The sequence below is a fragment of the Aplidium turbinatum genome, chromosome 16 (assembly GCF_918807975.1).
Source record: "Aplidium turbinatum chromosome 16, kaAplTurb1.1, whole genome shotgun sequence".
Taxonomy (NCBI): Eukaryota; Metazoa; Chordata; class Ascidiacea; order Aplousobranchia; family Polyclinidae; genus Aplidium; species Aplidium turbinatum.
In genome coordinates, this window is record NC_137487.1 from 4,579,401 (window position 1) to 4,596,685 (window position 17,285).

Sequence of the window (17,285 nt, forward strand, 5' to 3'; positions counted from 1 at the left end):
CAGCAGGAAGCCAGGGAGGCCTCGCCCCCCTTAAAAACAAATCCGCCCCCCCCTGGCAAAATCCAAACATTCAAGAGCAGCAGCTACATTTATAATGATTTTGCCCATTTAAATTTTTTCGGCCCCCCTTAAAAAAAGTTGGCCCCCCTTGCTCTGCGGTCTGGCTACGGCCCTGTGTCGTTCGATAAATTGTCGTTCGATAAACTGTCGTTCGATGACCTGTCGTTTCGATAAACTGTCGTTTCGATAAACTGTCGTTCGATGAATTGTCGTTCGATAAACTGTCGTTTCGATAAACTGTCGTTCGATAAACTGTAGTTCGATGAACTGTCGTTCGATAAACTGTCGTAGTACCCTTTTAAAATGGTTCCTGCTTGCCTGCACTTAAGTTGTATACAGCTTTATGTCATCAGTCATAGCTGTGTGGAGATCATCACCAGGTGGATTAGAATACTCTTCACCTCAATATTAGCCTACACCAGGGCTACTCAACTGGCGGGCAGTGGTCCGAATCCGGACCTTCTCGGTGTTGATGGTGGACCTTGAACTTTTGAAAGAAAAACCTCATCGCCACATTTCAGGGCTTTAAACAGATTTCTACTCGAAGGAAGCACATTTTACTGTTATTATCATAGTTGCTGGGGGGCTTCGACTCCCAGACTCCCCAACATTTTCTCAGAAATCCAACTCGAGTTTCATTTTACCTAAAAAAGTGGTTTGGTACAATAGGTTACCGGTAATTTAACTTCCGTGGTTGCGTGGAAAATAACTTATTTACTGGACCGCTAAAAATATTCAACTTGTCAAACTGGACCAGGGATGCTGGACCTTTGTTAACATTAGTTGAGTAGGCTAACCCTGGACTACACCATCACACTTTAAATAATTCTAGACCTAAAACAGAGATAAATCTTTTGAAACATTTTGGTTTTCTTCAAATTAGTTTGAGATACTAAAAATAAAATTTTAGTGACAAGTTTAGTTCCTTCTATTCAGGTCAAACTTACAGTAATTGGTAAAAGTCATCATATTATTTTCTGATAACCTTCTAAAAAAGTATTATGAGGAATAAATTGTTCGCAAGTACATACAAAGAAACTCTACACATTAAGAATTTTATTTAGCATCATACAGTAAATATAGCAGCAAGTGCGATTTGATTTCGGATAAGTATTTTTCTAAGCAGATAAAAAACTACAAAAGTGGGTGCAAAACATACTAAACATTTATTGTACAATCTGATATTATAATAATGGTAGAGAAGTTGTTTTATTCAACCTTAAACAGACCTAGCTGAGCAACACGGAAAATATTACATTCTAACAAACAAAAATAAAATAAAGCGAACGTTTTCGGCGACACATGTAGCTTTCTTATACGATGCAATATTTTCTCTTAGGTTTGATAAGAGCTATACTGTATAATCATGTAGTCAAAAACTTTCGCTTTGTTTTATTTTTGTTTGTCATAATGTTAAATGTTGTAGTCTTGCTCAGCTATGTCTGCTTATGTTGTATTCAATGTTAGCATATTATCAAATATGATGGGGTGTTGTTTACTGCTTCATCCAATAGGCTAGATGGTGTAGATGAGTAACTGCAGTTGCTTATATATTCACCTTTCCGTACGAATATTTTCCAATGTCGGAGAGGATCTATAAGTAAGTGCACATTGAATAGCGCAAGAAATAATAATCCTTTAAAACATGGGAAGTTCTATTACGTTTTCCGAATATTGGTATACTTGTTTAAAATATGGCCTAGCTCATACGCCAAACATGTATTAGAATGTAATCCTATTCAGGGTTTAAAATACAGATGAAAAGATTTAGTTAAAAGTAATATGTTCTCATTTCATTTGTCAGCTTCAGAAACATACTAAACTGTGTCTGTATGGTACAGCCAACTAACACTGAATTAAAATCTAGCTTTTGGAATAAAAACTTTAATGCTCTGATGGTTATAAAATTTGTAAACGTATAATCTAAGAAGAAGATGTGCCACAACAGAGCTTGAACAATCAAAGTCTATAATTAACTACACTTTTGTTTAAGTCACACATTTTTACACCGAGGTACTTCATCGACGTTCATGTTAGGAATGATTTTTAAAAGTTCTTCTATTCCATCTTTCATGGAAATATCTGCTTTGTAACCAAGGCTCCTTATTCTGGCGTAGGAGACAGCGTAGTCTCTTTTGTCCATATCCGTTCCACTATTTGATTCAGTGATGCTGCATCCATCCACACTCTTCTCAATCATTTTTGCCACTTCAATCTTCGTCATGTTCATTGATTCGTCGCCGATATTGAAAGCTTTTCCACTCATTGGCCTATGCAAAAACATTAAAAGCAATAAGCAATAAGGTGACCTTTTGGTCTTTCGCTGCCATCCTTGTTGTGCGAATTATTTGTGTTTATTTGTTTTTGCTTTTTGTGTCTTTCTTTTTCGCCAACAAAACAAAAAATAAACTGAACTGAACTGAACTAACAGTTAAAACTGATTTATTGCAAATACATTTTTCACGTTTTGTGGTTGGACTAATTTTCCAGCACTGGAATCCTGGAAGAGCACCTGGCAATATAATCGTTAAATGAGCTTATGCTATTTTACCTTTTATATTTATGTAGGTCTGCGTAGTATCTATGGAAAAATTAGCATATTGGACAGGATACAAGTTTAAAAAAGCAGAGGTCGACAAAGATTAACTTATTTAAACAAGTTGAATCAATGGGCCACAAATACAACAATCAAAACTAACGATTTTATACCAATGACAAATGGCAGAGAAGTTTGAAAGATCATGATCGCCAACGTCTGTGTCAGAACAGGTACATAATCATCATCATTTATATAGTGTCACATAGCTGGCAAAGCTTGTATAGATTTGATCAACATGTCATACCTTGGCAAATATTTCTTTAGCTCAAACCACACTTTAGATCAACTGTCGTGCAATTATAAACACTGGAATATATTTCATACCCGTAATGTTGAAGAGCAAAAACAAAAGCCTTTGCTGCATCTCTGACGTGTAAGAAAGTGCGCCTGAATCCACCTTCGTACAAATCAAACGTTTTCATGTTGATTGCCTTTGCAGTGAGGTCGTTCACAAGCAAATCTAAGCGAAGTCGAGGTGATACCTAAAAACATTTTTTCCCCATCATTAAGTATTTAGAGCTTTTTTTCTATTTTGAACCATAAACAAACAAAACAAAGTAACCTTAGCGGGTTTAACATAATGCATTTCCACCCAAAAAATGTACGGTATATGCTGAACATATAACATAATAACTCAAATGTTTTCGACACGTTTTTTCTATTTGATGACTGTTTTGCACTTTATTGACTTTTGCATTGAATCAAATTACTGACTTATCTTAAAGGGAGTTGAAAAGATGATTTCTGCATGGAGAAAAATATCAATAGAATAAATCAGAGGAATTGCTGTGGTTGGGTCGTACTTCCCATGAAAGCACAAGCTGCTAATAATATGGATTGGACATCATTATGCTATAGGCCTACTTTTGAAAACGCTGTGATTGCTTGTTTCTTGAAGTTTCTGGGGCTTTAGGAAAAGTTCTGGAGGTGTTAAAGTAACCCCGGTGCCTTGTTCAAAATTACCGCTCAAGCCCTTCCCCTAATACTGTATCTATCTGCCTTGAGTCATGGTTTTTAAGATATCTAAATTATCTATTTATAAATTCACTTTCATTCAGACAATTTTATTTGCTTATTCATGAAATAACGTTTTACAATCTATAAAAAAATGCGAGTGTATCTTGTCATTGGGTAACCGGATCTACAAAATATTGCACAACAAGTAGTAACTATAGTGCAATCGTAGTTTGCCGGGTTGTTTCAGATAATTTTAGTCACACATTAGTTCAAGTCAAGTGCAACGTATTGGTATTGTTGCTATTTTATTGTTTATTGCATCAACTAAGATTTTATCAATCCAACGTCTATCATCATTGCTACATTGCTGCTATTTCGATTTTCATGCGTAACTTTGCCACTGGTAAATTTACCATTTGATTTTACTATCTTATTGTAAGTTTGTTTCACCATACCCCAAAAACCGTAGCAAGACGAAGCGCCACTCCTCCTCTTTCTCTCGCTATCTTCTCTCCCTGAGCCTTCGTCTCTCCATACAGAGTAATTGGGCTAATAGGAGTATCTTCGGTACACGTGCCGCTTACTGCTCCATAGCAAGAACCTGAAATAAAGTAAGTAAATAGTTTTGTTCTCAAAGAGTTCTAAGAGAGAAAATATTGTAGACTTATATCATTCGAACAATTTTCTACTAATTTGCAGATTTTAAATAAATATGAAAAAAAATTGGTTTTGCAATTAAATTTATTTCCCGTTACCAACCTGTGGATGCGTAAATCATTCGTTTTCCGGGAGCAAGAGCATTTGCAACGTTTCTTGTTCCTTCCACGTTCACTGCTTTTGCAATTTCTGGGTTCTTAGAGCAAGCAGGATAACCAACAATTGCAGCTAAATGGATCACAGCATCAACGTCCTCCACAGCCTATAACACATTTTTTTTTTAAATCATAAATTTTTAAGCGTTTTTTTTTTTCGATTCTTAGACATGAATAACGCTTTCAAATTAACTCCAGTGTTCCAGCATTACTTTTGCAACGTATAAAATGACCTTTACCTCTGGAAAAAGTTTTGGTAATTCTTTTTCCATTTTTTGAAGGTGTTAAATAACTTATCTCGGCCTTAAGCACGCTGTAACCTTCGCATTTGTTGTTTGTACTTTTTCTATGCTTTTGGTATGTTACCGTAACATGTATTGTGTTTACTGTGATGGTCAGAAATAAGAAGAACTGAACTGATCTGACAACGAAAACCTATGGGGGAGTGCTCATGCAATGTAGAATACAAGCGTAAGCTTTGGTGTGTTTAGTTTTCTACAAGCTATTTTCTTACAAGCTATTAGTGTTTTTTTAATGGCGTTTTTATTTGTGTGAGGGTGGTGGCTGTTTTTTTTTGACTCTGTGTGTTCTTCCGCGGCTTTCCCAGCACCATATTCAACGCCTTTATTTATCTGTCACAAAAATCGTTATTAAACTTATGTTCGGCAAACGTTTCAAAAGTAGTATTGTTTTCATCTGTAATACAAAACGAACGTGCATCAGCAATTCTTCTCATGCGTTTTATCGCATTATAAATGGGCAGTTGGGCACTGTGGGTTTGCACTGCCAGTACTGAAAATAACAATAAAGTTTTTTGATTCAAACATGAATATCATAATTATCCTGTCTGAGAATACCATAAGCATCATAATATAAATTCAATCTTGTTTCTTACTCCAGACTGTGGAAGTCCACATTTGTGGTAACGAGAAATTGTAAATCTTTAGCGCAACCTTGTGGTCACAAATAAAATGTTTGAAATTTAGACTGTTTAAAACGGTTTTTCTGCTCGTACAAACAAAGATGAAATGTAACATATAAAATACTAGTTCATGTTATTTCAAATGTTTAGTCGAAAAAAAAAATGCATGGAAACTATGAGTTTTGAATAAAACTTGCAAACTGAACCTCGACCCTAAGAAAGTAACTTACTATAGCCTAACTCGAATTTATTGTTGTATGAAAAATCTTAAAAAGCTGGTGTTATCACTTGTATTAATTTTTTACTTTTTATAATTTGGCAGTGCTTTTTGAAATCATTTAAAGTTATATGTATTCCTGAAAAGCTCTAACGAAACCAAAAAATCCATCCTTTAAAAATCGCAACAAATTTCAGTAGCCCACTTCTTGCTTTCTATCTGCTCAGTAGCCCACTATATAGGAGATACCAGTTTTGAAGTAAATTAAAATCATGTTTATAAAAAACATAAATGAATGCAACTAGGTTTAACTACCGCAGCAACTTGTATAGGATCTAATACGTCTCCGTTTACGATCTTTAACCGTGGATCACAAGCTACTGGCTGCAATGGTGATATGCCCCACCTGCGATAAGAAAGAATGAATTATTAAATTATCTTACATTACATTTCCTTTAATTAATGTTCTTTGTATTAGTTAAACTTACCGGTCAAGAATGTAAACTAAGCATAATAAGTTGCTTTGTTTTGATCCCTGGAAAGATTTTGTTTTTGCTAAAAGTACGATATTTTTTGACATTCAATAGATACGCACCAGTCTACAAGTGCAAATAAATGAATAAAAACAAAGCACGAATGACCGCTCTGACAAGAGTTAATCAAACGTTTTGCTTTGACCTTTAAATTCAATTATGCCAAATAGACACAACGCTTGCCTGCACAGCATCAAATGAAATAATGTGCAGTCGATGGTGATAGATATGCCAAAAATAAAACCTGTGTGTTAATACATTTCTTAATGTTTTTGAGTAGGCTTTTTAATCTAATAGTTTTGAGCAAAAAAGGAAGAAAGAGTTAAACCGAAATATCCCAAACAGCAAATAAGTCATTTTTACCTGAAAAACGAGTGATTTGCTGTCCGGATATTTCAGTCATGAGCTTCAACTGCAAGTATGTGCTTTAACGTTACAGAACGACAGTACAGTAATATTAGCCCCAGGCAATCACTTGACACACCTAGGCAATTAACTTATATTTGTAAGTGTAGAAGCTTAAAATATTTTTTCCTAAAGCTCTTTCGACCAAATAATTAACCTACAGTAGCTATCAATTGCCCAATTTATTTAGCTAAGTTGATTATGGATTTATGGTTAATAACTTTCAACAATTTAATTAAATAGCCTAATTCAAGACTTAGCAAATGTTATGTTGCGCTAGTAATATGGTGAATTGAAGCAAATTAACTAATCACATCAAAATGGCTTCTAGCAAAAATGCGATCTTCTGTACTCCAAATAGTTTTAATCAGGGCCGTTGAAAGAATAATTTGAACTCGGTACCAATGACAGGCACTAGGTCCCGTTCAAAATCCTCTCCCCCCGAAAAAATTCCTATTCCTGCCCTTCAGAATGATTCCTGGTTCTCATCCAAAAGCATCCTTGAAAACCACTGTGAACACTGCTGGTTTTAGCCCTACCAAAGTGGCTCGTATGAACCCGAAACAACGCACATCTACAAATATCCGCTACACATTTTTTATGTGATGTTTATTCACCCATGGCACATGGAAATATGCGGTGGCTTGTTTGGCGGCATTTCAGTTCAGTTTGTTTTTATTTCTGACCGTTACAACCAAAAATAATATGTCACACATAGCAGAGGTCTAGAAAGGTAGAAGCGACAAAACGCGAACGTCACAAAGTGCTTGATACTGAAACAAAAGAATCAGTTTAAAAAAGTGGCTAAGCTACGGTACGCCACTACCTAATTGTGGTGGTTTTCAAAAGAAACATAGCTTTCATTCAAAGTGACCCAAGCAACTGTTTCTTTGCAAAAGTTTGCGGACAGAAAAAATTGCTTAATTTAAAATATAATATGGAACAAAAATATATTTAAAAGCATATGCGGCACTGCACGCGTTAACGTTTTACCCACAAGTATATTTCTGCTGCCTTAGCTAAGGCTAAGGCTACGACAACACTGATGAAAATACAACGATTTTAGAAAAAAGTATGATTGAGTAAGCTTAGAAAATATTTTAATAAGGCTTTAAAATCTACTCACTTGAAAATGTCAAATACAGTGACATCATAGCCTTGACTGAGAAGAATGGGCACAACAGAAGACCCCAAATAACCCGCTCCTCCTGTTACGAGCACCTTTTTTATGTCATCATCATCTCTTGTAGCATCTTTGATACCAGGATTCATTTTCAAAAGTAATTAGAGTATTTACAAAGTATAAAAAGTAATGTAAATAGCTAAAAAGTTTATAAATTTTATCAATCAGGTTTTGCTATCGTTTTCAAACCGTTGAACCTCTCTTGTGATTTGCTTGTTATGTGACATTTTCTCTTAGATCCAAAAAAGATTAACTGCCCAAGATACCATGGTCCCTGTAGTCCTCGCGATCAATGATCCTTTTCTATGTTGGTTAGTGTAAAGGTAATCATGACTGCTGTACATCGTTAGCCATAGCTACATGACTAACAGCAACGCCAAGACTAAAAAAGTGAGAACAGTCATAATTATGATTTGTTTGTTTGTTACTGTTGTCTAACAGCAAAAGCCTTTATGTGACTTTAAGGTTTTTAACTTCTACCAGTACCAAACCAGTAATGTAACCACATTTATTACCCGACTCATCCTTACTACCTCAAGTAATTATGAAAATTACTGTATAAGTAACACTTTAAAGTCTATAGTGTGACCGGGCCTGAATTCCAACCAAGACCTACCATTTTAAATTGTGAGCTTGAGGTATTTTCAAAGTAAAATTGTTCAAAAAAAACTTTTGGAACACCTTTAACAAAACTAATTTATTCTGTGCCACGTTTGTCGTTTTGTTGTTGATTTTTTGTCTACACGTTGTACTGTTATTTAAAGTTCATCTAAACTTGTATGGCTGAGATGCCAATAAAGATTTTTTCTTCTGCATTACCGTCAATACTTTTCATTGATTTATCACCATTCCGTTTTGTGATTCTGACTTGAGCTGTTCTTTTCTCATCTCGTCATTTTGACCCCATTACAAATAGCTAAAATTTCTATAATAGAATTAGTTGTATGCAGAGCAAGGTTCCTCTTCAAATACTTAAGGAATGCAAAGTTACTGATCCGGTTTGTCAAAACTGTAACTTGCTCCAGGGCATGATTTGCCACGTCACAATCACAATGGCGTGCCGGTTTGCTTTTTAACGTTTGGTAGATTTTCTAAAGTCAAGATTAAATTGCTTTACATTTTGCATTAATTGAGAAAATTGAAAACAAAAACAAACGGTTGTCGTTCAACTTCACAAATATTTATCTCTATGACTTTTTAACATGACAAACATTTAAAAGTTGTCCGCAAATTACTGTAGGCTTCATTGTTGCTTAAATGCAAGCTTTGCTGAACATGACATTAGGCTACGTCAGCGGAAGCTTTTTTTCGGTTTAGTTTTGCTTACGTCATAACATGCTGATAGATGAAAAACAGCTCTATGAAACAAAGAATTAAAAAAGTGTCTAATTTGGCCCCAGTCGCTTATTTCAAAACTTTTCAAAATGCACTATGCACTAAGCTCTGAGTGCAAAACTTCTATTGAAATGAATGATTGCACGCAGAAGTAAAAACATATCTCGGCCAGAATATTAGTGCTTCTCTACATTTAACACTTCTTGAGACAAAATATTTCTAACTGTTTGGTTTTATTTCAACACAAGATGAATTACTTTGTTTCCAATTTGTTTTATTTTAGATTGATTTCATTGAAAAAAAAAGTTTTAAAAAAGCAAAATTTAGAAGTATTAATCTATTGTTAATGTTTTGACATTAGCTGCGTTGCCAAGTGGTGTGCCTCTGTATAACGACACCCGAAAAGGCGCCGGTTCGACACCGCTCAAGATCATGCGGCTGAGTCTTTGGTAGGACGCTTAAAAGCATGCCTAAAGGTGGTCACGAAAATTGGCTTCCTTGCCTTCCTGTCCACTTAATCTAAATCTTCAACCACCGGGCGTAAGCCTGGATACGACAAACAAAAATGCTTTGACAGTCGTACAGGAAAATTAAACAACAACTAAAATATAGTGAAGTGAAAATCAACTTTGTATTAAAATTGATAGTTTTATTCAATGTTATACTGTATCTACAAATGTGGTCTCAGTAAGTAGTTGCAATGCTCAATCGTTGGCTATTGAAAAATGATAAGTAATGGTTAGTTCTCTGGTGTACAGAAGAAAAACTAATTCTATGGAAACCAGTAGCGGATCCAGGGGTCAGGCAAGTAGTCACGCTACCCTCACACAAAGCCAAGAAAAATCATGAACGCTTCTGCGTTTTAAGTTTCTAGATCGGTATGGTAGCTCACTCACATTTCATTAATGGAAACTTAGGGCAAGAGTGCTTTTATCAGTGGATATAAGACATAGTTTCATGTGTTCTTTAAAGACTCCGAAAATGTGCAATATTCCGAAGTAAACATTCCTTTTACTCAACTAGTTAACAATTAAATCAGCTTACCTCATGATATGTAGCCTATGAGATGAAATATGCGTTGTATATCATAAGCTATATGCTATATTTATCCTGTTTTTCATTACAACTCTGAAACCTGGAATATTTCAACAAAAATGGCAGAAAAGATTAATGCTTTTGAAATGTGGTGCTTCCGTAGAATGCAACGCATTTCATGACTGGCAAAGAAAACAAATAAAGAAATTCTACACCAAGTGAGCCAAACCAGAACTCTGTTAAAAAGTATGAAAACCAGACAATATAAATTTCTCGGCCATGTAATAAGAAAGCAAAAACTGGAGCATCTTTCTTTAACTGGAAAAATTTTTGGAAAGCGGGCACCTGGCAGACAAAGACAAACACATCTGGAACAATTTAACGACAAAACAGAAACAATCATCCATGCAACATATAATAGGAACATTTGGTCTAATTATTCATCTGAGGCCGTCGATGCCTGGTTCAGGCAAGGCAATTGAAGAAGAAGAAGATATCATCATAAAGAAACGTGTCAACAGTTCGGCAGTGACGTAGCCAGAAAAAAATTGGGGGGAGCAAAATATTTGATAAATTGAAGAGAACGACAAAGTGTTTGACATCGCCACCTGATGTGCAGTGGCGTATCGTTGTGGGTTGAACAAGGGAAGCAATAAAACTGGTGGGGGGGTTAGAGCGTGCCGAAGGCACGCGTTTTCGTCGGGGGGCATGCTCCCCCGGAAATTTTTTGCAAAATTACACTCAAACAATGGATTATAGCGCTTTTTAGAAACACTTTTGGGGTAATATTTGTATGAAATTTATTAGCAGATAAACAGCTATTAACTTATTAAAGGTAGCTCTTACACACGAACAGGCAACAACTGCGGCTAAAAGTAGTTAACACCAAAAACTCAACTACACAAAAGCTCAAAAACTATACACAAAAACCCAGCAGAGTAAGCGATTCTGAAATTGCTTCCACAGATTAGTTGAAAGAAGGTTAAATCGCGTAAACTTTGCGCGATTTACAATTTGCAAAATTAATTGGTGTCTTTCTGTGTGTCTAAAACAAGTCCTGGGGGGTGTTAATAGCCAGATGTCTTGGAAAACAATATAAATTTCTGCAAATTGTATTATATTTTCAACAAAGGGCTCAACTTCGGAATCCAAACTTTGAAAATTTGGGGGGCCATGGCCCCTTTCGCCCCCCCTGGCTACGCCAATGCACTTCGGGCAAATTTTTGAAATTTAACAAAGAAAATTATGCAACATTACAGCAAGTAAAACCATGCAAAACTTCGTTATAAATAAATTATGGAAATAATTTTGTGGTAGGCCAATTGGAAAAAAAAGGCGAAACTAACACTACTTTAAATTACAAATAAAAGTTATAACTTCAACTTGTACAAAAATCTCATTTTAATTTGCTGAATTTAGTCAAGTACACAGTGTGTGTTTTAAATGAAAAGACAGTAGCATATCGGCCAGCAAAATACGCAAACCGCGAACACAACAAGATAAAACTTGTCAAAATATTTTGAGAGCCAAGCTCGCCATAGTCGCCAACCTCTTTACTTAGCCTACTTGATGTTCGCTTTTTTTGAACCTTAAATTTTGCTTTGTTCATTTTTTGCAAAATTTTTACTTCTTTAAATTCCCCTTCAATTTTTTTAAAGTTTACTATTTCTGTGAACCTTTCAAATAGCCTACTAAAAATTATATTTTCTTCTATATAAAAACTACGCCAGTGGTTCAAAGCCTCTACAAGTATGCGAAACTGCCAGGATCAAGCTCTCAAGGAAGCCTTCCCGGTCCGAGGATAAAAATTCAATCAAACAAACTTAAATATATGAGATTATTTTTTCGACATTTTTGTTGCTCAGAAACATACAAAAGTAGGCAAACTTTTAATATCGATAGCCATCTTTGTGCAACAAGTCATTCCAATGTTTTGTCAAATTAAAAGGTAACTTAAATTTGTTGCTCAGTCCACGTCAGAAGCAGACATTTGCTATTTCTTTTGCAATATTATACTACTTGAAAGGTAGCCTATGTTAAAAATTAGAATTAGTTTTAGCATACGTCATATAAGCCGAAAATATGATTGATTTTACCCAAAGTCCAATGACTTGAGTACGCCGTAAAGAAGCCAGTTGCAACTGATACAGGTTATTAGAGATTTAATGGTTGGGTAAGTACGTGTAATCTTCTATTTAGGCATGTAACGTAAAATTAACAAGCTTAATCACAATTGTTTCCATCAAAGAAAAAGCTTTCGTTCTTTTTCAATACTTTGTAAATGAGCGCCTGTTACGTCACTCAGAGTAGACTAACTGACTTAGAGGTTAGAGTTTAAGTTATAAACTACAGGAGAAATGTGCCTAAGAGAGAGCAAGCTAGTTCTTTTGATTAGCCTATAATTGATTTTTGCCGAAGAAAAGTAAGAACCTTGCACTTATTTTTGAGGATAACTGCAATAAACATTTGCATTCATGCACAAGCATCCCAAAGTGCATTAGCCAACTTATTTGTTTATGTGATACATTCCCATTCAACGCCAAACGTTTTCAAACTTTCTTCTTTGGAAGTTAATTGATTGAGGGATGATGAGAGCTTTATCCTGGCAGTTGTTATATTTATAGAGGCTTTGAACCATACTGACGCAGGGCCGGTCACCAAGGTTGACCGAGTGAAGTTTGCTGTAGTTGTCAAAGTATTGTGTGTAAATTATTCCATCCACTAGGTACTGCTGAATGGAAAGTTGTTGTTAAATGCGTTGCTCAAGCACACATCCCAAGAGTCGAACCAGCATTGCTTGATCTTGACGTTTCCTCGTTCATGCATCAGGTTCTTAAACAACTGAGCCATCGAGAGGACCTATGAAGATCATTTACCAAATATGTATAGCTGGCTTCGCACAACACTGCACAGAGTTTCTTGACAATGTGATAATTTGTGCGTGCGCTACCTGCTGTCGAGAAATAGCATGAACTCGTAAAAAAGCTAATTAGAAGTGTGACAATGGGTTTATCAAAATAATTTTGTTTGGATAATGGACGAAACTTTGAATTTTATGGAATAAAAATTACCTAAGGCTAAATTTTCAGGTCAAGTTTAAGATTTATTTTTCTGAGAGTGCCTCCCACCCAGCTCCCAACCAGATAAGTCACTTTGAGCCACTGCGTGCACCAGAGTCTACATATTCCAAACTATCACTCAACAAATTTTTTATTCAAATGACTTTGCATGGCTTTTCCTCTTGAATTAAGGCATAAGTTTTCTTCTTTTGACTTTTTTGAAATGTCACTATTTGTACAGTTGCGTTTCAGGCACCAACAGTGGTCTGCCATTATGGCTCTACCCCATGGACGTTGGTCCGTGTTTCCTCGATTTTAATGTTCTGGTGAAAGCGTTTGCGGTCTTCTTTACTGTCCGAGTGTGCATGTAACAAATGAACATACAAACCATCCAAGTTTTTTAACATAAATGAACATGTTTTCCACAATGTTCTGATAGTCAGGATCCTTAGTTTTACAAAGAAACTTTGATACGACTTCTACAAAACAAAGCCATACACGTCTTTCCACATCCATCATGGTGAGTAGAATTTCAGTGTCTTTAATAAGTTTTCTGATCTGAGGTCCAACTAATGCATCATTTTACAATTTTTTTGCATTGTAAGTAGGAAATCTCTCTTGAATGTATTTAATGCAAGCACTTTCTTTGTTGAAAACTTTCACAAACTGTTTCGTAAGACCCAGTTTAATATGAAGGCGCAGTGGTGGAAGATTGGACTCGATCTGTCAAAAAGAGCAGGCTGCAAAATATTTTTTTGTTTTAAATGTGAAAAAGCTTAACCACAATTCATGCATAATCCAATGGTGGCTTCTGTTCCTGCTGTCCCATTTGCACATAATACAAGCATTCCACATATTACAAACAAAATTGCCGAATAAGGAATATTCGTGTTTAATCGAAGAAAATGTTATATAGACTCTTGTATTATTTCAATGGGGCAAAGTTTAAAGAGGCGCTTAAATATTATATGTTTCACCCCTTACGGCTCATGACTTCTTCTGGTTTTAATCCTCCCCCAGGGGGTCAAATGATGCTTTAACTGATCCTAACTAAACAAACCGCATGGAGCTTTTTAAAAACTGCTTTCAAGACTGCTTAGTGCTTATAAACAAGCTAAGGCATTAAATATAAAACACCCACTTTATATTCACAAAAGTTTTATTTTTACTCACAAAAATAACGAGACAACTTCGAAAGCAAGCACAAAAGTTGAAAATAGATTTGTTTGCTTCTGCTGTTGTTTTTATAAGTTTGCCTATGTTTACTAGAGAGTTAAATTTCCTGATCAGCATCAATTCATACCCAATAGGCTACATGTCACAGATAGAGTAATGAAATACCAAACAACTATTTGGCGATGCATGCTAATAAACGCTTTTATATTGTAACGTCACACATGGTCGATGGAAATTGAGCTTTTGGAATATAAAAATTAAGCAAAAGCTGGCAATAGCAATAACTTCGATTGCTTTAATTAAGATCACAATGAAAATGCAGATTGAAAGCAAGCAATGATAATGCTAACACCCATCATTTGTGGTTTAAACATGAGACAACAGCAATACAAACGTCAATTTTCCGTTGAAATTCAAAGACAAGTTATCTGTTTACTCCATCCCCTTGCTGGTCATATGTAATATAATAGTTATTCAAATGGATTTCAAAGCATTTATGATGTTTCAGATGCGAGAGCCGGGTTTGTATTGCTTTTTGTGAAAGTAAAATTCAGAAAACAAGGTAGCCTAACCATTGATGCACAGTGAAGAATAGGCTACTCTAGTATTGTTAAACCGTGTTATTTATTTTTTCTGATATGCCACAACAGTCAGTTTTCAATATTAACAACAGACAACAAACATTTACAGTGCAGGAAATTGCAGAAAGAGAACAAATAATTCATCGAAGAGCAATCGACACCTTCTATGAATAAAGCAATACCAAGACCAACATATAGTAGAATGAATCAAGGCGTGTGCAGTTGAACTGAACAACGCACTTCAAGAACTGGTTTCTATTTCATTGCACGTGGTAAAAGAAATGTCTTTCAGAAGACAAACACAAAGCTAAAGCTTCACACTGTAAGACTTTGGCTACATTGAAGGTATTTTGAAGTACAAGTCTGCCAGTGTGTGAAAACGAGTAGAATGAAGTTCGAAAAGTGAGTTTCTTATTGGAAAGTTTGATACTCGATTAATCGGTTAATCAGTCACTGAAGATATCACTGGTCAATAAGAAATTTAATCAGTGATAACTTTGCAGTATGCCTACGTACTTCTTAACATATTTTTATGCTGATTTCAAAAATATCTTTGGTTTGCTGCTAGCACATCAGGTTTTCAGGATAGGCTATTTGCATTTTTTCATAAGGAGTGACTAATAAAATCTTGGACAATGCGGATTTTAGCATTAATATTTTTTACTTTTGGATATTGATACAGTACACAAGTATTATGAGACAATAAAATGAAAAGTAATAGGGTATTTTGAAATCCCTAACATGAAAATAAATTTGGCTTATATCATCAATATTACTAGCCTCCTACAACTACGCAGTTGTGAACTCAGCACATTACAGTTCAGCAAGTGACAACTGAGCTAGCAACATTTCAGCAAGTGGCTGAAATTGGCAAATGATGAACCTAAGCAAGTAAAAACTAAGCAAAAACTAACAAGTCAGCAAATTCAGTTTAGCAAGTGATGACCAAGCATTCCAAGCAAGTCCAATACTAGATGAAAATTTCATTTGCTGACTTGGGCAGCAGCTGAAATGTACTTGCTGAGTTGTTGCATGCCGAGTGGTCAGACCACCTATTACTAAATATGTAAAATATTGCAATGCGAATAATCTGAAAACCTGATGGACTTGAAACAAAAACGAAAGCAGATTTGAAACCAACGCAAAAATTGCATCCAAAAACGTGTAATTATACCTGTGATTAGAAAATTTAGTAAAGTTAGTTGACCAGAGTAACCTTAATTAAAAAAGCAAGACAGCAGAACAGTAGTAACAGATTGTTATTGTAGTTTTTAGCAATTTGAATTCAAATTTTGTTTTAAATAATTTTTAAGCTGTGCAGTTGTCACCCAATCAATCTTTTCACGTCATCAATTAGAAGTAAGATATCACGATTTGTTTCCTGGCATCAGCAGCCTCTGGTTAGACTGCGTATTACCTAGACTAGAGTCCTAGAGTTTTTTTTCTTTGTCTTCAAACGCAGTTTTAAATCAGCAGCTGGACAATATAAATGATTCCCCAGATGAAAAGGTGCTGAATCCCGCAAGTTCTACTGTTTATTCGCAAAATACACAAATATTAGGCAACCTCATGATTGTGTGGTTTCCTTGGGTGGAGCGTCCGCTGTAATGGGAGATTCGTCCAACACGCTTGCATAAGAAGGAAGGCCTCCTGCGCAGCCATCAATGATGTGAGCCACAGAGTAAGTTTAGTGATGCATTACTACAGCAGGTAGGCTACCCTAACCATTATCTACTGCGGATAATCCATACGATCATTACTTGAGTTGATGCATTAAAAAGATATTTTAACCCTCAAAACACATTCTCAAAGTAAGTTGTCCAATACGTTAGTTCTGTAACCTTTCGCAAATCGATGTTGGAAAGTGTTCAAGTTACTCGTGAGTGTTACCAGATAAATATTTAACTAAAAGTATTCGCTTAACTATATTTTAACTTTCAACAAAATAAGCACGTTTTCCACCACTTACAGAATACTAAACTGATTGAAATTATAGACCAACATTGCAAATACATCTAACACACAATACTTTACTTGCCTTGGATAATTGGGGAAGAGCCAATACGCAAAGGAAGTGCCACTTTAATTTTGTTTTGGCATTGCACATGAATCTTGAAACACATAAAATATGCAAAATAAAACTTTTTAATGCAAAACACTCTTAAACCAATTCTTAAACGCATCGACGCTATTTAATGCGTTTTTAGCAAGCATAGGCATAGCAGGTATGCACATTGCACAGCAGGAGAAATCATGTCGCTTTAACAAAAAAAAAATACTTTTCTGCCAAGTCACATGTTACTGTAATCAAGATTCAAGTTTTTACAGTTTTGTGTTATTTTGTTTTGTAGTCCACTTTATTTATAGTATGTATGAAAGCATGCAAGCACTTATCGCGATTAACAAATACA

The 17,285-nt window shown here is 35.4% G+C and overlaps 1 protein-coding gene across 1 annotated transcript; it reads right to left on the reverse strand.

Moving 5' to 3' along the window:
• Window positions 1-1,099: 1,099 nt before the first annotated feature.
• Window positions 1,100-7,819, reverse strand: LOC145785625 (GDP-D-glycero-alpha-D-manno-heptose dehydrogenase-like). The gene is made up of 6 exons (XM_082597302.1): window positions 7,632-7,819; window positions 5,883-5,973; window positions 4,376-4,535; window positions 4,072-4,217; window positions 2,984-3,141; window positions 1,100-2,330 (listed from the first exon to the last, which is right to left on the reverse strand). Exons 1-6 carry the CDS (start codon window positions 7,775-7,777, stop codon window positions 2,054-2,056), a joined length of 978 nt encoding a protein of 325 aa, XP_082453428.1. The 5' UTR covers window positions 7,778-7,819; the 3' UTR covers window positions 1,100-2,053.
• Between the last annotated feature and the right edge of the window lie 9,466 nt (window positions 7,820-17,285).

Coding starts and splice junctions, on each gene's coding strand:
- LOC145785625 (XM_082597302.1), bottom strand. CDS start 7,777: ATGAATCCTGGTATCAAAGATGCTACAAGAGATGATGATGACATAAAA. Junction 4,218..4,375: donor AATGATTTACGCATCCACAG/GTTGGTAACGGG, acceptor ACTTTATTTCAG/GTTCTTGCTATGGAGCAGTA. Junction 2,331..2,983: donor TTTGCTCTTCAACATTACGG/GTATGAAATATA, acceptor GTTTTTGCATAG/GCCAATGAGTGGAAAAGCTT.